At 38.4% G+C, this 24,614-nt stretch overlaps 1 protein-coding gene across 1 annotated transcript in view; it reads right to left on the minus strand.

Annotated features, from left to right (window-relative positions):
- Nucleotides 1-1,512: 1,512 nt before the first annotated feature.
- LOC116311227 (coiled-coil domain-containing protein 85A-like) overlaps nucleotides 1,513-24,614 on the minus strand; it is a 36,351-nt gene continuing 13,249 nt past the window's right edge. The window contains exons 3-4 of the mRNA XM_039621438.1: nucleotides 3,790-3,847; nucleotides 1,513-2,158 (exon numbers count right to left, since the gene is read on the minus strand). Of these exons, the coding sequence (XP_039477372.1) occupies nucleotides 2,143-2,158; nucleotides 3,790-3,847 (74 nt within the window). The 3' untranslated portion in view covers nucleotides 1,513-2,142. The remainder of the gene's footprint in view (nucleotides 2,159-3,789; nucleotides 3,848-24,614) is intronic.

Genomic DNA, 24,614 nt, shown 5'->3' on the forward strand with positions numbered 1-24,614 from the left:
TTCTGCCGGAGGTTTCTTCGTGTTCAAAGGGAATTTTCCCTCCAACTGTTGCCAAACTGCTTGCTCATTGGGGGTCACATGATTGTTGGGTTTTTCTCTGTCTGTATTATTGTAGGGTCTACCTTACAATATAAAGGGCCTTGAGGCAACTGTTGTTGTGATTTGGCGCTGTATAAATAAAATTGAATTGAATTGATATGGGGTTTCAAAATCAGACCTGTCTATCTTTTCAAATGTGGTTTCAGAATACTAAGATGGCAATCGCAAAACTCTTTACCTTGACACTTCAAGATGGGACTTTAGAAACCAAGAACTACATCCATCTTTTATATTTGAAGGTAAATGGTTTGTGTTTCCACTTTGAGCTGCTTTTTTCACAGTTTCACTACAGATGAACAAGTAGTTGGTGAGTTTTTGCAGACAAGTCAGTAGCTTCCATGAAAACTATGGGTGATGGTTGTCACAAGGTCACTGACCAGTCTCTAGGGCTAGCAACAGTCAGCAACTTCCACAACCGCTCACCAACTGGTCAGGAAAACACGTCTTTTCATATCGACTGGTGATTGCCAGCAGCTTCCAAACATTCTCTGGGCATGTGTGAATGGGGCCTTAAACCCTTTTAAAGATTGTATTCCTTTAAAGAAATGAGTTTGAATGGCACCTGTGGTGGCCAGGAGTAGAAAAAAAGTGAAAGTGAAAAAGAAAATCAGTCTGAACACTGAGCTTTTGAATTATTTGTTCATTCACTGACCTCATTATCTAAAACTTATATGTATTTAATATATGTGTCCACAATTGTAACAATAACAAAGGAAAGGAAGAATAGGTACATTTAAAACAAATTCACAGGAAATTAATGTGACTTACTGCAAGAGTTTGCAAGAGTTTTTACTGCATTATTTTGTGTGTGTGTGTGTGTGTGTGTGTGTGTGTATTTAATACTCATTGTGTGGGGACAAAAGCATGTTTACAATCACATTTTGGGGCCCCTACAGAGACCATATTTTGTCCCCATCACCTGAGTGTTGATGTTATGATGTATTTTTTTTACTCTATTTTTGCTTTTATTACTTTTTGTAGTTATATGTATTTTTAGTGTTTTATGTGTATTCTTTATTACATGTGTGTATATAATTATAGGTACATATGTTTTTTCTATATATTTTTTAGTCAGGGCATACACATGGTAGGCTCTAATACTGCACACTGTGGTCGTGCCTCAGTAGATGTATGTAGTAACAACTAACTAACTCAAAAACGAAAGTGGCTTGTCCCATCCTTTGTGACTGCCAATTGTCAAATTAGTTTCCTGTCTTACATTTTGAGAAATTCTGTAGTGAATAGAAATATAATTTCTAACAATTATGGCCAAGACTATCAAAATTATCCACCAGGTGAACGAAATGAGGAAAATGTTATAATTAGGTTTAAGCCACATGCTAAATAAGCATAGTTTCATAAACTAGGAAATATTGCTTTTCAAATCAGTTCTTTTACATGCATTTTGGTCTAACGGTTTTAAGATTTTCAATTTCAAAGAGTAGACATGAACCTAATACTAACCGCAAACTTGTCACTGGTAATCTAACAGATGTTGAGAGGATAAAGTAAACTTTTTGTGCTTCAATTCCAGATCCACAATTACTTTCTAAAAGTAGTTACCATTACCTAAAACTGCGTTTTCACACATTTTAATTTCAAATGCTCACAGGTGTGAAAGTGAAGAGACAGGAATGTATCCTTGACTGTTACCAGGAACAACTACTCTTCATATATAACTTATTTTATCCATAAGGGCTCTGTCTTTCCAAAGAGGTAGGGCTTTATAATTGGCAACCGCAGATTCTCAGTTGTTTTGTTTTCTTCTGTTCCTTTTGGCAATGCAGGGACAAATCTTCGCCCATCTGAACAATGACATTCGTCTTTTCTGGTGGTCCTCAGTAAATGCATAGCAGCATCAGTAGCAGCAACAGCAGAAAAGGCAGAGGAAGTATTTATTTGTGTTTGTTGTCGCTGTTCACTGCGAAGTTTTGATTGGCCTGATCATTTATGCGACCGGTTATGTATCGATCCTCTTGTCCCTTCTGCTCTCTCTGGGGTGCGTGTTGTCACAGCAGCATCTCATCAAGAGGCGTGTCATGGTCAGGAAGCATCAAAGCTGAAAGACAGGAAAGAAACAAAAAATGTATTGTCATTTGTGTGTGTGTGTGTGTGTGTGTGTGTGTGTGTGTGTGTGTGTGTGTGTGTGTAGCTTCTGAGTTCAGAATGCAGAAATCTGTCAACTCCAGGTAAAGATGAAGGTTGATTTATTCATCCATTAGGAACTTCTTCAACATTAAATATTAACCAAGTCCCATCACTCAGTTGATGCATTAAAGCAGGGGTTACACAAGGGTGACCTCTCTCACACACACAATTTGCCTTTTCCAACACTATCAGTTGCCCAAGATGGCTCCTTATGTAAGCACTTCAGCTACCAATGTTTCCATGTTTTTCCAGATTTTCATAACCTGAAGAGGATTTACATTCTCTGTTCTCTCTGAATTTATCGGGTTTTTACACATTCCTGACTGAATGAATTCAAAGGGGTTGCCAAATTTGATCGTTTCTGGATTCGATTACAATACTGTACTCTTGTAGATAATAATTTACAAATCCAGTATTTCAACTGAACATCAGACTAATTCTGTCTCAATAACAATGCTTTTCTGTCAAATCGTCTTGCTTGTTCTCACTCTTGTTATATTTGGTGTAACACTCACATCTCATTTCACTTAAGTAAAATAATATGTTCTCATCAAATATAAATATTATCCTGGTATGTGTAAGTCATCATTTGTGATGACTAACTTCTACCCTTATTCCAACCCTAGCCTATCAGAATTATATGAGTAGTTTTTGCATTTTTTAAAGAATTATTTATTCAAGCACAATCAAAGGACAAGAAAATGAGCCATACACTCCACCTGAGAGCAGGGAAAGGTGGAGCTAATTTGACTGTAAATGAGAACTGCATCCATCAACTCATAAACTGAGCTAAACTTTTATTTCCTTTAATCATTTGATTTTATCATTTGTTAGTTAATTACTAAACACCTGTTTACCAAATGTATATGTTTGGATATATTTTATGTTACATTTTAAATGAGAAAGTAATGATGTTGCCTTACAAATGATCTGATAAATGATTATCAGAAACTGAACACTGGTATTGGCACTGTAGTATTGGCAGATCTGTGTTGATCTGTGTTCCAACACACTGGAACTGGAAAACATCAGATTGGTACAGAGTTACTCACAAACCTGTTCATTAGATATAATGACAGTTAAGATAACTGAAATAAATAAATAAAGATCACAAAACTTTTTCCGCATTAAGGTCACTTGTGATAAAGTCTTAACACTCAAAAGTATTTTGCTCACCGGACTTACGTTAAAAACAGCTCCACCACATAGTGATTTAAACATATCTTCTAAATATGACATAATATAAAATAATATAAAAAGTTCAGATATAATATATAAAAGATAAGAATTCCATTTGGACCTGCACGCTAAGAGGTTTAGTAACTCGCGTAGTATTCTTCCAGTTCTCTTGCATGTTTTCATGAGTACAGTATCACTGCCATCTTTATCAGATGCGTCAGATGTGTGTGTGTATGTCAGAGACAGAGACTCACCTGTGTGTGTGTGTGTGTGTGTGTGTGTGTGTGTGTGTGTGTGTGTGTGTGTGTGTGTGTGTGTGTGTGTGTGTGTGTGTGTGTGTGTGTGTGAGTGTGTGAGACTCACCTGTCCCAAAGTTTGACACTCCTACATGAGTTGGTGCAGCAGCCAGCAGATATCAGAGCTGTAAAAAATAAACCAGCAGAAATCATCAGAAACTGGATATTCTTGGTTAAGATTAGTAATTGTTGTACATACATGCACACGCAGTGAAAAAATGTATCTCCTCACACTGAATCTCCTCAATGATCATATGAGTGTTTTCCCTCATGTCAGTCCTCCTTCATTCTCTTTTAAATTTTGAATACATACAGGTAAGAGTCACGCTATGCTTCCACAGTCAGCAATAAATTACACAGTGATATAATGACTGCAAAAACTGGTTCTTATCCCTGTCTTGAGTTGTGACTAATTGTGTTTCTGTTACTCAAATACGTGCCAGTCAGTCAGGAACAGAGCCAGCCATGCCAAATATTGTCACTGTCTACCAGACACATAATTACACCGAGGAGGAGGGGAAAAAAACTATTAACCAAATCACTCGTGAATCTTATGCTGTAGTCATAGAGGTAATTTGCCCAAGACAAGGTCAGCTCTGTCTGAAGAGATTAAAAGATGACTTCCTAGACCTCAAACACAAACATTGCGCTCATTGATATATAAATGCCAGGGAATTTTCATTTACATTAGTTACTTGTAGCTTTAGTTACATACAAATCATGGACGCTAAATGTAAACTTGTAACATCCACGAAGTCAGCACTAGATAGGTTAGGGTTGTTTTTAGGCACATGCTACACTGATATTTTATCAGAAATGAGAAGATACTGTAGTTCAAATCAAGACTCTCTTAAAGTTTTACCATTAAATGCTTTTTCCGGAACTCCAAACTGTTGTAAATTTGAAAACCCAACAACCGACCCAAACCTTAGCGTGCCTTACTGGCACGCTGTGCCAGTACAAACTGGGTTTTGCTGTAAAAAAAAATACTGTATTTACAAGGACAGTGCAGTGATAAGACTGCATGTAACAGATTTTTGTGACTGGCCCAGCTTGATATTGAAATGAATCAGCTGCGCCTGTGTTCAGAAAACAGTTTCAACAACTTTCGTAAATCACCCGTAAAACTAACCACACCTGTGAGCTCACTTGAGGTTAATAGTATTCGATGAGGTATGTGGGAGGATGTTCATATATTAAGTGGACTTGGGTTAAACAGCTATTGAACCAAAACCCTTAGCGCTGCTGCACTCATCAAAGCTGGACAGTGCAGGTGGAATATTGACAGAGAAGATGACCAAATGCAGATGTGGTGGTTTGTCCTGTGTAAACAGGAGATTTTGCCCAGACCACAGTGACAGTGAACACATGCTGTGATTATATAACCAGTATTTCCGGCAGTTTACCATGCTTACACTGGAGGCCTGCTGCATGTGCTTCACCACTCCAAGTGAGCATGTGGCACGGCAGCTGTAGGGAGGAAGAAAGGCTGACCGCTGACTGTGGTCATCTATCAACTCTCTAACACAGATTAACCACTCAGTTTGTGTGTACCCATGTGTGTGTGAGGATGATGAATATTCTAATTAAACAGCAAGCACGGACAGTTCTTTGATTCAACGGTGCTACTCTCTGATTGTTTCTCATGCACTGAGAGTGCCCTCATTCCTTTGTTGACCTGCTTACACCTCTGGTTGTGTCCCAGTGGTCCAAGCTGTCAAGACACACACACATGCACTGAAAGGGAGAAAGAAAAAGAGAGAGAGGACAAGCCCCTGGGCTGGTTCACAGCTGTGTGCTCTGCTTCGCTTGAATGCACTTCGCTGCATGCGCCATGAAGAGTGATGGACAAAAAGAGGGATAGTGTGTGTGCACGTGTTTGTGCCACTGTTCAGTATTTTACTCTGTGGTTTATTTTTCAGTTTTTGTTAAGAAGAGATGGAAAAATGAGTTAGAAAAAAACAAGAGCAAAGAGAGAGAAGAAATGAGTGATCAGGGAGAACTGGCCTTTTGTCCACCATCAAAGAGCACAAAAACACACACATCCGATAGGTGCATAGCACGGCAGCGTTTGTAATTTCTGCAATGCGCCCACCCACTCTACCACACACACACACACGCACAAACGCACACGCACACACGCAGGTGGTGACTATGTTGCATTTATTTGAATACATAATAGATAAACCAGCCTTGGAACTAACACCTGGACACTTTTATTTCTCAGATGCTTGTATCTACAAAGGGATGTTAAATGTGTTTGCATAAAAATGCGTCAAGTAAAAATGATGTGTGCGATGGTCAGTGTACCAGAATACAAAAGAAAGCTCAATTAATATGCCAAATGTGCCTGTTTTGAAATAATAAGAGGAAAAAGCAGGCTTCAAAGCTGACTGGAGATGAATTGCCAGGGAAGCAGCTGTTGGCCTACTTAGCAGGCCTGTCCTTAACACAGGACCTCTGATCTCACACACACACACGCACATGCGCACGAGTACATTTGCAAACTTTCAATTACACAAGCTACACATATAAATTGAACTTGCACATGCAAAAGCAAGCTCCCAGCTTCTGTTGAACTTTGCCATCACTTTGCTGACCTGCCCGTGTGCCTCATCATTGTGTGTCTGTAAAATTACACATTTTTGTGTGAACTCCTGATTTCACAATTGTGCCATCCCATCATCCAACAGACTTTCAGTTCAACCCTTAATGATATTTCCAGCTGTTCCCAGGCCTTTTCACTTTCCTGACACACTTTCTAATAAAAGAGGTCCCCATATTCTGTGTAATATATAGTAAACCTTTACAGGCAAGGTTTTTATGTGAAAATAGAGGAGATCTGTCAGCCTGCGTCATAAAATGCATAAGGGAGATGCTGTAGATGAACAGCTAAATTCATTCCGGTGTCAAGTATGTTTACATCTGGGAAATCAACTCCACCCACGCAAAACAAATCAAATTTTACATGCAAATAACAAAAGTAAATAACCCCCATGAGCTAAATCTGGATGGCTGAATCTACATTTGTTATAATTTGAAGGTAATCAAGTGAGCTATTTAGCCTATAGTTCCTTAGCAACTATCAAAGATTTAGCTAATAGTTCAACAGTTCAACATTATTGTGCGATCTACTGTACAATATAAAGCGCCTTGAGGTGACTTCTGTCGTGATTTGGCGCTATATAAATAAAATTGAATTGAATTGAATTGAACAGTTTTAAACTGATGCATCCTCATTTGGTTTCCAAGACTAAGATGAGGAGATTGATACCACTCGTATGTGTCATGAAACGCTGTGTGGCAGGCAGGAGTTGGACCCAAGATGCAGGCACTCAGACTCGAGGGATGAACTCAAAAACTCAGCTTTATTTGCTGACAGAGGAAAAGCATACAAAACTAAACCACACAGGAAAGATATAAACTTACACTTGGAATAGAGGCACACGAGGAAACACACAGCTTGAGGGACGACACGACACCGACTCAGAGAAACACAGGGTTTAAGTACACTGGGAAGTAATGAGGGGAATGAGACACAGAAGGAAAGCACAGCTGGGAGAAATCAGGACTGACGAGACAAGGAAGCAAAGCAGGACACATTCACATAAGACACGGACCTTCAAAGTAAAACAGGAAGTATGACACAGAGACACAAACTTGGCACAGTGGAGACAGCAACTAAGAAACACGGAGACATAAACCATAAGGCAGAGGTCTTATGCCCTATTACACAGAGGGAAATACTAAGCTTGGAACACAAGAAACTAAACTCGAGGGAGTAACAAAAGACCAACTATGAGAACATAATTCACAATACAGAGTGACAGAAAACAAGAAACTCAAACATGCAAAGACACAGACTTACACAGAACCGGGGGGACACAGAAACATGAAGGGCAAGGGATCAAAACTAGAAACCATAGAATAACTCACAAGTACGATAATACAAAAACCATGAAGAACTAAACACGCTGGGTCAGGAGACCCAGGACCCTGACAGTATGTTTGTGTGTTCGAAATATAAGATAAGATAAAGAAATTGCAAAATTGTCCCACATCGGCACTAAGCACAGCTAAACACAACAAAACACAACACAGTAAACTTTAAAGTGGATAAAAAGTGCAAAAAAGGTATGAATAATAAATTAAAGAATGAATGTTTATTCCACATGATTGCCCCCCAAAAAGTCCAGGGAGAAGCCAATCAGGTCGGCTGTTATCATTGATTGGGGTTATTGCCCTGTTGTAAAAGCTGTCCTTGAGTCTGTTTGTCTGCAACCTCAGCAACCCGATTCTCCTGCTAGACGGCAGCAGTCGGTGTCCTGGGTGTGTGCAGTAAGATGCTGTGTGCCCACTTGAGACAGCGAGTGCTGTACAGGTCCTTCAGGGAGAGAAGAGGATGTCTGAGGATTTTTTTGCCCATATTAATGACCCTGAAGAAGGAGCATCTTCCCCAGGCTATTCGGGCCCTGAACCAGGTGTAGGACTGAACTCTCCCACACATATCACATCTCCACATGCACTCTGGTTTTTCTTTTTGCACACCCCTTATAATTTATAATTTCTTTTTATTAATCATTTTTTATGTAAACTGTTATTTGCACATTTTTACTGTAAATTTCTAAGTTAAAATTTGTAAATTTTTGTAGTAATCTATAAATCTGTAAATATTACTGTCAATTCTTACTGTCATTTAATGGTCGGGCATTGCACAGCAATAAGCATTTCACCTCATGTCATACTGTGTATGGTTGTGTGTGTGACAAATACAATTTGAATTTAAAGTGCCTGTTTGTGTGCCACGGTGCAGCTGGAGAACCATAGAGAAATGCAGTATGTATCAGTATGGAATATGTGCAAAACGTAAACGCTAAAAGCTACACCTTAGTCAAATATGCACTGTTTAATCTGAACTATGGAGTTCAATTATGGTTACTATGGTTATTCCTCTACTTGATGAAGTTGAAGAGTAACCAACATATTTATCATATTTACCACCCACAGATTTAACTTGGGTCAGCCGATATTTAACAAACTATTTTTTTTCATTCATATAAGAAAAAAACACCTTCATTTACAAATGGACAAATCTCTCACTTTTCTTTTGAAAGTTCAGTTGCTGCTGATGAGTAACTCTGTTTTCCTATCAGTAGGCTGATCAGGTTGCTGTTATGGAAATCCCAAACCATCAACCTTTTTCATTTCAGTTCAATCCAGTTTTATTCAAATAGCAATAATTCACCACAGCATCTGGATTAAGATGCTTTTATTGTAAGGAAAATATCAGTCAGAGAATCCCAGTGATTCAAGTGCTTTTTCATAGTGTTTGCCCTATGAGAACTTGAGAATTGAGAAGAATTCAGTTTTAACAGGAAGCGATAGCCAGCAGCGCCAGGCTAACAACCACTGAGGAGAAAGAGAGAGGAAAAAGCAGAGCACAGGACAAAACACAAACTATGGCATATTGAGATTTGAGAGCAAAGGCAATGAAAAGGGGTGAGCTGATAAAAAAATGCTCAGTGCATCATAGAAAGAACCCCAACTGCAACCAAGTCAGAAGAAATAACTGCAACCAAGTCAGAAGAAATACTATCACTAACTGCAGATCAGAGCTGCAGTGAAGCTAAAGCTCTTCCAGTACTAATTCGTATTCTATTGTATTTAAGACTTCAGTGGTGTGCCTCCTGTTGCACACACATTCCTGCTACCACCACAAATACAGCCAAATTCTGGCAAACACAAATATCATTTACAAGAAATGAAATTTGAAATTTGGGCTACTGGATGGCAGAGGTGGGTAGTAACGAGCTACATTTACTCCGTTACATTTACTTGAGTAAGTTTTTGAAAAAAATGTACTTTTTAAGTACCTTTTTTGCACGATACTTTTTACTTTTACTTGAGTACATTTATGAAGAAGAAACGGTACTTTTACTCCGCTACATTTGCAAAATTCGACTCGTTACTTTTAAAAAAAAAATAGTTTAACACATTAGATAACATGCCGTCAGTGGAGTTTCCGGTAACTTTTTTACCAATGAGACGTGGCCATACAGTCACATGACCAGTTTGAAACCGTGGCGGGCAGAGCGGCCCAAGCGTTTCAAAGTAGCGACACACGGAAAGAAGAAATATGATGGCAGAGTCTACGCTAGAGCTGAAGAGGATGAACACCTTTGGCCTCACATACAAAGAATGTTTCGCATAAAAGCAGCACAAAAGAACAGCTATGTCTGCAGTGTCGGTGTCTTCAATGAGAGCCAAAACAAACCAACTTTTCAGTGTGAAACAACTCAACTCGTGTGACCTGAGGAAACGGTAAGTTTTCTCTAAATATCTTTTTAGCTGTGGTTAGCTGGATGTCGGTCTTATGTTACAGCAGTTGTGTCGAGCTCGAGCTGCGAGTCATATTTCCGGCGCTACGTTGTAGTGAGATAAGTTTGTGGGTATTTTGTGCAGCTTCAGCTGTCTTTTTAACTGCTCGCTGGTTAGCTAGCGTGAGCTATAAGCTAACAGCTAGCCTGGTTAATGACGCTGGAGTTCAACGCACATGTAAACAGCTCGTCTCTACTGCTTTAACTCTTAAAACAGAAGGCAATACTGCGGCTGACAGGGTTTATTATGTGAAACAGCAGCTTGTTTAGTTTAAACAGTCTGCATTAAGCTGGGCAAACACTGTGCGATTTTTTTCAGTCGCGTTATTCCGCTCCTGCTCAAACTTTACAATTACATCGCAGGGGTTAGAAGTTCATAGGTCACGATGCAGGGTCTCACACTATACGGCCTGATGCTCTGATGCGACCTGAGTGCTCAAACTGTGCGTCCATAACATGAAGCTTAACATACAAAATCTGTCCCTCGCTCTCCCTCTCTGTCTTTCACTCACACAGACACACACACCATCAACTTTGCTAAATTACTAATGAAAAACATTGACCAGACAGCTTTGATTGAGCAGCAATGTCCATCCAACTCTTCATGGTTGTTGTAGTCGTGATAATTTTGTGAGGCCACATTGAAAAGCCTCAGATACGGAAGCGTAGAGCTGCCACCCAGGCAAAAGAAAAATAGAGCTATGTCACGTTATAACATGAAAGGTTTATTGTTCTAACAATATACTTTTAATGTTTGTACAATATAATATCACGTTATTACAATATACATAATTATCACGTTCGTACAATGTAAATATTATATTGTTCAAACGTGAAAGGTATATTGTTAGAACAATAAACTTTTTACGTTATAACGTGATAAAGCTCTATTTTTCATTTGCCTGGGTGGCAGCTCTCACGCCACGCATTTGGATGAGCTTGCCTCTTCCTACAAGTTGTGCCTCCATCTCTTGTGTCCAGATCACACGCTGCACTGCCGTGCTGCTCCACCTTTTCTCTTTCATTTCTGTGTTTGTGCGTGCGCAGTGAGAGGCGACAGGATTTCAAACTGGTTTGATTATCATGCGACCATACGATTGATGATTGGGAGCTGGTCGTGAGGTGTTAACTGCTTTTCGTTACCCCATGTATACTACACGATGCACACACGATTAAGGCAAAACACGACCGATCCCCAAAACTGTTGCGAGATTGAGAAATCGTCTCAAAATGGGCCAAAAATCGCACAGTGTATGGGCAGCTTTTGGAGGCTAGCTCCAAACAAACATCTGCAGCTTGGCAGTGTATACAGCACTATAATGACCAGACCGAATTCTTTTGAAAACCTTACATCTTTCAACAGGTCTCCACTTCATCAGACATCACCTAGACACAGAGCTGGATGAGACCAGCACAAACAGCAGCCTAACCGACGAAGATGATGGATCCATGGGGTCAGGAAAGCCAGAAGCAGGGGAACTGGAGAGGTACCTTTCATGTCCATTCACTGGAGGTGTGGATCTATTGCATGGCTTTCCTCAGATCAAGAAGCTGTCGATCAAAGTCAATACAGCTCTTCCTGCATCTGCAGCCTGTGAGAGACTTTATAGTCATGCAGGACTCCTGTTCACTGCCAAACGGTCACAGCTTCACAGTAAGAACCTTGAGAGCCAACTGCTGTCTGATTTGATGTTACAATTAAAAATGTTTGTGTTTTTATCTGAAGAGTTTATGAATATCTGGTTTCCACTGTATATTTGATGAATGTCAGCACAAAGAGGAGAGAGAGGAACAAGAGCAGGTGAGACACACATGTTAGTCAAATGGTTGTTTACCAAAAGTATCACCGTATCATAGGTACTCATGTATCTCGTACCTAGTGTTTCTTTTTAGGTTTGTTATTTTTCAAATTCTATATTTATTAAGTTATGCAGGCTTGTTTGCACAACAAGGCTAAATAATTATATAAACTTTTCTGAATCTAAATAGTGGACTTTGGTAGAATTAAAAAATAAGTGTAGTGCAGGTCTATGATGGTTTTTAGTGCTACTATCATCTAGTCCTGGTTCTAGTTCTGTCTTGGTTAAATCCTAAGTAGTCCTGATTTTGAACTGTTGTAGTCCTGTTTTAATTCCAGATCAGTTCTGGGTCTGGTTGAATTGGGGTTTAGTCCCTGTGTCTTGATACAGCCCCGACTTTGTTCTTCCTTGCTGCTTAATTTAAAAACTAGTTTAAGGTGTCCTGCATATGTGATATATATTTTTCCCTATATGAAGTAATTCTTTTTTGAACAAAACTGAAAACAGAGGCAATTAATCTTTCAGCTGAAGCTGAACCACCATTTCACTGAAGAAACAATTTATGGTAAAGTGAGCCATACACATACGAACATCCACATAGTGGAAATTTGTATTTGTCTTTTATAATTAGTTTTACTCTGATTTCAGTGTTTATTTGTGAGTGTAGTTTTTACATTTTTACATATTACATTGTGTTAATCCACTGTCTATACTTCAGGGTATTTTAGTATACAGAATAAGTTTTGTTAGAATGTCTATTCTTATGGAATTTTAGCACAGATGTGTTTTTTTTGTTTGTTTGTTTTTTTTTATTCCTGCTGCCTGCCTTGGGAATAAACTTTTCCTGATTATACCCGTTGCATCTCTTTGTCATTTGTTTCTGATTTACTTAATCCCTCCTTGTATTTAAAAGAACCACCCCTAGTATGACATTCTGGCGCATCAGCTGCAGTCTGTTATGTTGAAGTTGCCTCGTTCTAATGTTTTCTCTGAGGCTGCTGTAAATGCGAATATATTCACTGTGGGTTTTGCTTGAAAAAGCTTTACGTTGTGAAAAACTGAAATCTTGAAATTAGAATTGTTGTGCCTTATTTTGTGGATCTTTTTACATATATTCCTTTTGAAAATACTAAAATTTGTATATTTATTTATTTTTGATTGTCTGATAGCATTTATTTATAAAATCGGACATTTCAAACAGTTACTCGCTAGATACTCTTACTTGAGTAGCCTTTTCACCAAGTACTTTTTTACTCTTACTCGAGTAACTTTTTTGACAACTACTTTTTACTTTTACTTGAGTAATAATATTTTAAAGTAATGATACTCTTACTTGAGTACAATTTTTGGATACTCGACCCACCTCTGCTGGATGGATACCAGCTGAGGGAGTTAATGTGATTACCTGACAACATTAGCTTCTTTATTTCATTTTTCCTTTTCTGTCTTTTTTCAAGCTGTTTTCAACATCTTTAAAAATGGTTTGTGCCAACAATATGCTAACAAGCCATCTTAATAGTTGAAGTTAGCGAAGATCACCAGGCATGCAGTACGCTAGCTGAAATCCTATCATGCTGCTTGAGTACCTGTACCTTTACTCAATTTGAATTAGGGAAAATTCAAACTGAGATGTGGTGGCATCCCTCAGGTGGTTTTGCATTCAAGCAATTTTTCCCTGCCTTTATTTCTAAATATAGAAAAAAAATAAACAAGAGTGTATAGACTATGCATATTTAATTCTTCAATATATTAATTTTTGATGTGTGTTCAGGCTCAGTGCTAAATTTTAGAGGTGAAACGGACAAATGCATATACAACTAATGATACAAGCGGATATTTAGGATAATTAACTAAAAAGAATAGAAAGCCGATTTTTGCACAAAACAGTAGCAAACAGGGGAAACATAGTAAAGAATTCAAATCTTGCAATAAACTGTGAGATTTCATTTACATGGAGGTGAACAGGCCTCTTGCAGAGGATAGCTTTAGGTCAAAAGTGTCATACTTGGACAATGTGTATTGTGTTAGGTTATCATAAACTCATATCATAACTCATAAACATTAAATGAACAAAAGTGAATAACAAACCGTCCTACTATAACAATATCATTGGTTCCAAAAGGCATTCACACCACAAAGACTGTCAAGAGGTCCAGTTAGCAAAGTTGAGGCTCAGCAGACACAAGCTGACCACACTTCCATGTGTCAGGGTATCTGTCAATCAAAGCAGGCCCAATGCCCATCTGCTCCATCTCGTTGCCAATCACAGAAAACAGAAAAGGCATGAAAGGCTGAAAAAACATGTAAGAGTTCAATCTTAAGTAGTCTGCGTGAAAAGTGCTGCTGTAACAAAAGCACATCACTGCTCTATAGATTCTTACAGAAAACTGCTTACATATGCATAATGTGGAAAATGTATCCTAGTGGATACTGGAATCCACACAGGACTGTACACCACTTCCTCTCTCTTTCTTATTACTTTGACTTCATAAGCCTTTCCTGAAAAAATGCTTCCATATCTGTTTCTTTTCATCAGTGGAACATAAACTATGATATAACGCACAGAGACAGCAGAAAATAAGAGTGTCATCACAAGCTCAGCACTGGCTTACTTGCTTTCTCTGCATTGATGCTATAGGCATGCTAGTTGTCCCAAGCTAATGCAGCCTACTAATACAGGCTGGTTGGAAAGTGCGCAATAGGCAGGAAAAAAAACATTCCAACAAAAAACTAGTATTATTATAAATAACAAACAACCCTAAAAATCTGGGGATTTTGCTTGGATAATGTTATTCAATTTAATTATATGTCAGTTTAAGTAGTGATTAAATTCTTTTCTTGCTTTAGACAGAGGTGGGAAGTAACAAAGTACAAATACTTTGTTACATCCTTCAGCTAAATTTTTAGGTTCTTGTACTTTACTTAAACATTATTTTTTTTTACTGAAAACAAGCCAAAAACAGTTATACTGAAGTAAAGCTATGTGATGTTGAGGTATGTTAACTCCACAACCTTTCCTGTAACTAAGCAGCCATATGAATGCAGGTTTCACAGCTGACTCCGCAGTTCCCTAGCAACAAAAAAGGACACTTGGGCTCTTTAGGGTTTATCGCTGAGGATTACGTGTTAATTTAACCGAATACTAGTGAAGTTCTTTTTAAGCTCAGCTTGTAGGGTTCACATAAGTGGTTGCACCTGTTTGTGAAAGAAATTACAGTAATGTTTTCAACAAGCTCTATTTTATTTTGAATGCAGCTTATTCATCTGTACTGAATGATACACAAGAGGAATTGACTGACAGCGAGAATGAGAAGAGAAAAAGGTGCGCTTCCCTCCACACAGCCACTGCTTTGACACTTCAGCCAGGCTCCAGTCCTAGTACTATCCAGACATCATGCACAAAGTCACAACTTTTCTATACATGCAGCATTTATTCAGTGGCTGCCAGTCACAGGTAGATATACTGTGACTATACTGTGACTGGCAGCTATACTTGCATGAATATCTGAGTGGACTCGAGATGACAGCAAATTCTTTACCGCCAAAGTGTGTGGCGGAAAAGATGTTTATATCATGTTCCAGTACATCTATATTAAAAACAATATATGTGTATAATTTGTTCATAACATGGACACAGCCAAAGTCCTTTCTCTAGATTTGTTAATTTTTAAAAAACAATGAAAATATTGGGAGAGATATTATTAAGACCCACAACTTGAATTAGCTTGATCTTGACTTTTTCCCCTTGATAGTTAAAACATTCAGTTAAGTGCAAAAAAACATTTTTTTCAACAAATACTTTTGTTACTTAGTAATGAGTAAAAGTGAAAAAGCACAGAATTAGCATCATATTCATGAAATGTGCAGACCTCCAATTTATTTCTTAGGACCTTGAATATCTTAGCAAAACCAAATTATTCCAAATCTGTTTCTTAGCTGTTTCTCAAGCTTGAGACTCTGAAGCACTTGTTCTTTTGCTTAGCCGTAAACACAAGCATTGGAGATTTCTTCCAATCTCATTAGTCTGTTTGCACTGTTTTGTTTTGTTTTGGCAGTTTTCCATGTGGAACAGTTTCTGTTTCCAAAAACAGATTATTCTCACAAGTTTCAAATGAAAGTCCTTCATTATTCCAGTTGAGACAGTAATACAGTAGGGTTGTGTCAATAGACAATCCCAGGGATTGATGATGATCACAGCAAGCATATTTTGCCAGTCTAGATAGTTAATATTATTATTAACACTATATCATTACTAACCCCACTGTAGTTTCATGTTAGCATCTCTGCATTTAACATGCTCAGATGTGCATACAGTTCCCTGAACTCGCTCTCTCCACAAAACAGTGCAAACAGTGATTTATCATCTCAAAACCAGAGAGAAAGAAATAAAGGGTGGGTGTTTCTCTGTTAGCCTGGTTTTAAAATTGAATTTAAGTTAACGGTGCATTTTTAGAGATGGTCTGTCCTCTACTAAACTTTTTTTATTCTTTATGGTTGAAAGACTTTGTTGTGCATCAGGAAGGCGAGGACTGGTGGAAGACAGGCTGAAGATAGAATGGGGCGGAACAACCTGGAATTCAGTTAATGAGCAGTCTGATAGTCCGATTAACACATAATACTAAGTGAAATAATTTTTCATGTGCTGCAGCCTGGTATTGCTCCCAGCTGAAAGCATAGAGATACTTGGTCACCAGTAAGAAAGCAATAAAGAATGTCAATAAAGTTGTAGTCAAGGTCATAAATCTACATTTTCTGTATTTACTGGTAAGAAAAAAATATTTAATGAAATCAAATATTTTTGTTTCATAAATAAGTAAACTTTCAAATGTCTCCAAACTTTTGGGTAGCATGTGTGAAACACCTAATGAAAGACTGGTGTAATTTATACAGAGAATGAATAAGAAGTAATTGGAAGAAGGTATAGATGCATGTTTGTTTTACCCAGTTACTCACAGTGATCATGAACAGCACAGTGACCTTCAGCTTGGCACACAGCTCTTATGACACATCACCAAGGTAAATACTCACAGCCTGCGTCAGTCTGTCAGCATGCGTCATGCACTAGTTAGTTGTCAAACAGTTTTTATTCAATAAGACTCAATCCAAACGTCTCACCACATTTGGATTGATGACAGATGACAGACTCTCACTCTTACACACACAAACACTAAATTGGGCAGATTGTAGAGGCTTAGCTTGCACTGACTGTCTATTCCAAACTTCCCATCCTCTTCCCCTTCCCCCCAAAGAGGGAATTCAGATTGAGGCAGTGAAATCTCCCTACATTTTCACTTGCTGAATCTTCATCCAGACATACCACTCATTTCCACCCTGTGTGTGTGTTTTCTCTCACTGTGGAGATGACAGAGGATCAGATGTAGGTTTCATCATTGTGGTAACAAATTTTACGTCAAATTATGAAATCAAATGTCTCAGGCTAGATAGAATGGAATATTTACAAAATAATTAAAAGTACCATTAGCTCTAATATGAAATTAGTGCCATCCAATTCCGCCTTTTCAATGCTCAGATTTCCAACTCTTATAGTTGCCATAAAGCATTGCTTTACTCCTGAAACTACATTGCTGCAAACCAAATACTTATGTTCATAATCCCTAACACAAATAGGATACCTAAGGAAGCAAAGTGAATTTTATTCCTTCATCTCTTTTGCCAAGTTCCCCAAGAGTAATTCTGGAAATAATTCAAGATAATGTCTTTGTTAGGCCATTTCTGCAGAAACAACCAGGCCTTTACATGTAGCAGTTGTACACAGCAGGTTCTATTTTTCCCTGTTTTCCAAGTATTTTCCTCTATGTTTTAGTTTTAATCTCTTTTGATGCTGCTATGCTGCTATGTTGATCTTCAGTTCCTTCAGATTGTTCACTCAGTTTCCCTCATATTAACACAACCATTTATTAATTAGGTTCACCTTATTTTCATTAAGCCCTTCTGTAATGTTTCCACAGCATGTCTTTTATCCTGTCTTCCTTCTCTCACCCCAACCGGTCACAGCAGATGGCCCCGCCCCTCCCTAAGCCTTGTTCTGCCGGTTTGTTCCTGTTAAAAGGGAGTTTTTCCTTCCCACTGTCACCAAAGTGCTTGCTCATAGGGGGTCATTTGATTGTTGGGTTTTTCTCTGTATGTGTTATTGTTGGGTCCACCTTACAATATAAAGCACCTTGAAGTGACTGTTGTTGCGATTTCGTGCTGTATAAATAAAATTGAATTGAACTGAATTGTAAGGACTGTGTCCTCTAGGGTCAAATTAAAACAATACTTAATTTGTTTCCCGATCACTAACACAGGCCTCGTCAGATCTTCATGATATATTCCAACTAGATATCAAGATTTCAGAAGAACTAAGCACAGTAATGTCCTTTACATGAAAGCAATCATTGTCTTTCATGTGGAACAATCAGCCTCTTATCTTTAACTGGTTCTTAGTGTTTGTCCCATCGTTTTAGAGAGCCAAAAGTCAATGTCATGCAATGCAACATGATTTAGAGCAATCATTGTTATGATGGCAGAAGGACCTGCTGTCTCAGAGGCACTTAAATTAAATCCCATTGCTGATGGATGGGAATTATTTGATTATTGAGGGATTTAGCATTGTGATCATCTTCTTCAGTGCAGTAAAGCATTATTAATGGGGGCTCATAATGCAGCTAAACCCTGACCCAGAGGCATCACTGGAGAAAAGTCAGCTACAAAATCCTTATATCAATCATAATTTCAGATTATTTATAGCATTCTTTGTTACCAGCGGTAACTACAATATGGAATATACACATCTCTGCTTTCATTATTTCAAGAATCTACCACTCTGTTATAAATAAACTACATGGGATCCTGAAGTTTAGCAGTGAAGATAAACCAGATCAAAGAAAACACAAAAATATAGAGCTGCTGTAGTGTTGCTCAGCAAGAATGGACACTAATGAGGAAAAAAAGATGGAGCCTCTTGTTCCAGATATGTTTTGTGATATTTTCTCAGCTTCACTGAACAAAAAAAAGCATATATATTATCATCACAGTATGCTACAAAAAAGTATACAGGCCAGAATTTAAGCATTTAGCTACTATAGCACACCTAAATCCTAAATTCCTGACAGTCAAGTGGCATTGTTAGTAACATAGGTGCCAAATTTATTGGGGTACACAGTTTGCTATTAAAAGCAAACATCTGTAGTGCTCTTTCTTTGCATGAAGTCATACTGCTGCTCACTGATCATCACCTCTCTGCTTAACCTAGCTTTCCCATATCTCAGGGGTCGGCAACCTGCGGCTCCGGAGCCGCATGCGGCTCTTTAGTCTTTATTTGCGGCTCCGGGTGGTTTGGGAAAATAAATTAGAAGTATATAGCTGAAGTGTATTTTATTTGTGTTTAGTTCTTTTTTAACTTGTAGTTCTAAATTGGAAGATTACTGTGATATTGAAATATAAAAATCAAATTATATTTTATTATTTTTCATCGCTCAAAATAAGCATCACACTCACAGAAGCCGGTATACCCGAAATGCCATGCATTTATCGAGGCTTTCAACCCCAGGTAGGCCAATTATGGATCTTCGGATCCACATTATCCACATTATTTTTGTTCAGTGAAGCTGAGAAAATATCACAAAACATATCTGGAACAAGAGTCAGCAGCTTTTCTCCACCGTGAACTATGTTAAAAACAAACACCGCTCACGCCTCACAGATGACAGCTTACAGTCCTGCGTAAAGATGAAAGTGACTTCGTACAGCTCCGATTTGCAGACGCTGTGCGCAGAGGTTCAGGAGCAGAAGTCTCGTTGTAAACATACCACGGCAGACCCGACGATGTTTCCATGAACATGCTTTTCAGCGTCTCTTTATTGACCACTTTTCACACACGGTTGCTGTACGCATACAGCCGGCTGTAGTGTTTCAGCTCACAGCCCGACAACACAACAGCAGAGAGAGCACAGACTTTAAGGCGGCGAGGCGTGATTGCGGGTGCCGCTCAGGTGCGTCCGACTCGCATGCAGCAGCGCTGCAGACCGCGCCCCGCCATACACATTAACCAGGTAAAATACATATTTATGCAGAATTTTGCAAATATCTTTTTTTTTTTAGCGGCATGGTGCTTTTTTTCCAATTATTTTTTAAAAGTCAGGTCAAGGCTCCAAAAGCCCAAAGGCGATATGAGGGTGGCGGCTGACAACAGTTTTTGTTTGCTACATGGATCATTTTAGTTCAGCTGGGTGTCTTTCCTTTTGTTATATTTCTTTAAGAGTTCAAAATGTGTCGATTACATAAATAAAATATAATTTTCTCTGTAGCACTTCATGGATTTCATAAGCAACACACCTTAGTTGCTCTGTGGATTCTTTTAAAAAGCAGTTAAAAACTTTTCTGTTCAAACAAGCCTTTTTTTGATCTACGTATTGTATATTCTTTACATTATTTACATTTGATCTTTTACATTATGTTTAATGTCTATTGATTGTATTTTTTATTTTAATATTTGTGTACAGCGCTTTGTGACTGCCTGTCTGTGAAAAGCGCTTAATAAATAAACTTTACTTACTTACTTTAGATGTTCACACGAAGCATAAAAGTAAAAAAACACAGTGTTATCTTCATTTTAGATTTCAAAAAGTATTTGCGGCTCCCAGTGTTTTCTTTTGCGTGGAAACCGGGTCCAAATGGCTCTTTGGGTGTTAAAGGTTGCTGACCCCTGCCATATCTTCATGGTATATATAGCTCTGTACAGCACTGTTGCTGTTGTTACTATAACTTCTCCATTTCTCTGAAATCCTTCCACTCACCAGAATAGGATTAAACAATCTAATTAAAATGCACACATCTCCATACCTCAGCAGGTATGTAATCTGAACCTACTGCCTTTCCACTATTTACGATCTATATAGGTGCCCCTACGTCCTTCTACCAATCCTTTGCACTTTCTGATTCATTAACTTTCCTCCAGCTGTCTGCCGTTCTCTTTCTCTCTCGCTCTCATTTTCTTCACTCTGACACTCTCAATACACCCGCTACATTTCCATCTCCATCTTTGATCACCCAAACCTGCTGCACATCCATTAACTATTACACATATAAATATTTTATTTTTTACAGCCATTTAACATCTTTAATAACATCTGATTTGATTTTAAATTACACTGAAATGCACTACATAGAGGATTGAACACAGACAATGTCAGCTTAACTTGTGGGGTCTGCTAACACTTGGAGGGCTAGCAATAGCAGACCTTTCTTTGTAGATTAATGTGTCTGTGCTGAATGGACTGATTCTTATATAGCGCTTTTCTACTCTCCCAGAGTACTCAAAGCGCTCTATACAACGTGCCACATTCACCCAGTCACACTCATTCTCACAAGCACTTTCTCTAAGTGTAGTGATGTCTTAACTACATTCGCACATTCATACTCTGATGCATCAGAGAGCAACTTGGGGTTAGTATCTTGCCCATGGGATCGAACTACCAACCTTCCAATCAGTAGGTGACCTGCTCTACCTCCTACAGCCAATGTCAGTGCTCACTGCTTTGAGTGGTTATATGTCAGTTTAGCCTATATAAAGGCATTCATTTTCTCCATGAATGATACTCACAAGCCAACAAGCTAGTCTCTAGTACTGGGATGCTACAGGCACCAGTCTATTTAATAGTAGCCATAGTAGGAATTTTTCAATCAACCAAATCATTAAACTTATAGTCCAGTTCCATAGTGCCAAATTTTGTGGCATTATAGGTGTTTAAAAAGTCAGCCCACCCTCCTCGCTTTAATATTACTGACAACTGGTCAACTAAACATTTTTGAATGTAAGACTTATTTAATATGGAAGGTACTTGCAGTCTTCAAATGTCACATGTGGCTTTTTACGTAACAGCGAGATATACTTAAGTAGTTCAGATGGTCAGACCATCTCTGAATGCGTTTATGCCCACATTTGTTTTAGTGACAGCTCAAACGGTGCAGGTATCCACAAGTACATAGCTTGTGTTTATTACTAGCAGCAGCAGTAGGGTAATATATGTGCTCCCTTGACACTAACTAGATGGCGATGTGTTTGTCTGTGCATACACTCTGAGCTTTCCATGAAGATAGGCTATTTTCTGCCTATGCACAGTAATGTGAGCCCAGGTCAGCTGAGCCCAACAAAACTGCTGTGTTTTCACTTGATGAAGCACACATACACACAGACAGAGAGAGAGAGAAAGACAAAGAGAGAGATTAGCAGAACTAGAAAAACTACAGTCCCTGATAAACAAGTGTAACCTGTGGGAAGTGAATGATAAACAGCCAACTCAAGCTACACCAGGGGAAAATGTCTAAATTTGTAGTGAAACTGATAAATTTATGGAATATCACACTCAATAGTAATGTTAATCAAGATGAGCCATTGTTGGAGATTGAGCCTGTTTAACTCTGGGACCATTAACAGATGAATAATGACAAAAAGAGGCCTTTCTCATTTCCTAAATCGCCTGCTGAACTGTGATACAAAAGCAACAAATCCTTTTGCTGCAATTTCAGCCAGAAGGATGTAATGAAATATCCAGTAGGTGTACATAAATCACTACAGTTAAGTGATCTTACTCTATCTGCTCCTGGGCTAATAGCTTTGCCTATTTACAGGCAACAGAATTCGAAAAAGTGACAGAGGCAGGAAATAAATTACTGTACTACTTTAGAAAACTAGGCTTCCTTGAAAACAACCTTTTGTTTTTTAATTTCTGAACAAATTATGGAAATCTGACAAACCTATATTAATTTCAAGGAGAATGTAATGATGGCGACAAACAGAACAGGGAGAAGTGTCTGGATAAGAAGAAACTGGGAGAAATAAAGTGGTAAGGAGCTATTTTCTCTTTCTTAGTAATATTAAAAAGAAAAATTGAAAGTCTAGTTGAAAGCTTTCTTTGGGAAGAATGGTCCAGAGACAGAGGATAAACTGAGTTGTCAAAGTACACGATAAAACATTGAAATTCACAAAACTGATTTTTAAAATAATCTGGACCATAGTCAGTAATGTAATACCGGTGGTTTTGGGGTTTGATACCTTTTTGTTGCCACTATTATGAAATTAAATTACTAAATCTGCCAATATAATTTTTGTAAAATGAAATGATGTAACCACACATGTACCGGTTTTACAGCAAAGATTTATGTAAGTATGTCTTAAGTCAGGGCAGTAGTTCATGATGAAAAACTGCCAGTTCCCAAACAGGAGAGGCCTGATTTAGAAATAGAAATGGACAGAAACGGATGGGAGGAGAAAGGATGAGCAGATGTAGGATGGAAAATCAGACTGACGTCAGCAGATTGACGAACACAGAGATGGAGTCCCGGCTCCATCTCTCCCTCCTAGTCAAGATCTCTGAGAGACACAAATTACATTCCAGTTTGACACCAAAACAGGCCAAGTCCACGTTGTGCTCTGATGCCTTGCGTCAGACCATAACGTCAGAGCATAAAACACACACACACACACACAGTCACACAAACTGTCTGCAGCACAGTAATTCAATTAGACCAGCACTTGCTAAACAGGCTTATCTGAAGAGTGCAAGCTTGTTACATGACACCCTTAAGCCCCTGTCTCTGTGTGTGTGTGTGTGTGTGTGTGTGTGTGTGTGTGTGTGTGTGTGTGTGTGTGTGTGTGTGTGTGTGTGTACATGTGCGTGTAAGATAGAGACAGAAAAACACAAAAAAGGGCTGAGAAACCACAAAATTTAAACAGATATGAAGTCAAAATCTTCAAAAATTGTATTATTTTAATTATGTAGCAACAGATCACAATCATCTCAAGGTGTTTTATACTGTAAGTGAGATCTTGTAACAAAACCACGAAACGAAACCACACCTGCTGTAGTTCTCCCCGTGCATGCCACGATTCTCTAGCTTCTTCCTAGAGACATGTTAACTTAATTAGTGATAGGTGTGAATGTGACTGTGAATGACAGGCCTGGAACAGACTAATCACCTTTCCAAGGTGCAGCCCACCTCTCACCCTACGACAGCTCGTACAGGTTTTAGCCAGAAGGTGGCGGAGCACCATTCCAGATCATCTCAGCCCAGCATTACCCTACTTCTCTTACTAATAATTGTAGTTCTACTACAATTGAGTGACTATTTGGTGGGAGCATTATAGCTATACATGACTATATACAAGTGTTTCAAAACATTATTATGAATTGTAATGATCTGAATGTTTTTAAAGGTATAGTATGTAATATTTTGAGGCTAAGACAAAAAAGAGAATGTTGTACTCCACTGTTTGTGGAAGCTGTCAATCACAAATCCAGAAAAATATATTAAATAAAAGTTATGAACTGATTTGCATATTACTGAGTAAACTAAGTATTTGATCCCCTACAACTCAGCCAAACACTGCCTCCCACAGATTACAATGATTTACAAATTTTGTCTACAAAGCACACCTGTCCACAGAATCAATTTCTTCCATTCCAACCTCTCCACCACCATGAGCAAGACCAAAGAGCTGTCAAAGTACATCAGACAGAAAGAAGACCTGCACAAGGCTGGAAGAAGCTTTTTGAGAAGTCCATGCTACTCATCAGGTGTTGTCATTAAAGTAAAAAGTAAAGCAAACATATTCTAAGATATTCTAACAGTCTATGAGTTTCTGTTGTCAGAGACTTGAATTTTTAACTGAAGAAACATTTTCTATTAAATCCAATACTGATGCAAAACGGAAT

The sequence above is a fragment of the Oreochromis aureus genome, linkage group 13 (assembly GCF_013358895.1).
Source record: "Oreochromis aureus strain Israel breed Guangdong linkage group 13, ZZ_aureus, whole genome shotgun sequence".
Lineage (NCBI taxonomy): Eukaryota > Metazoa > Chordata > Actinopteri > Cichliformes > Cichlidae > Oreochromis > Oreochromis aureus.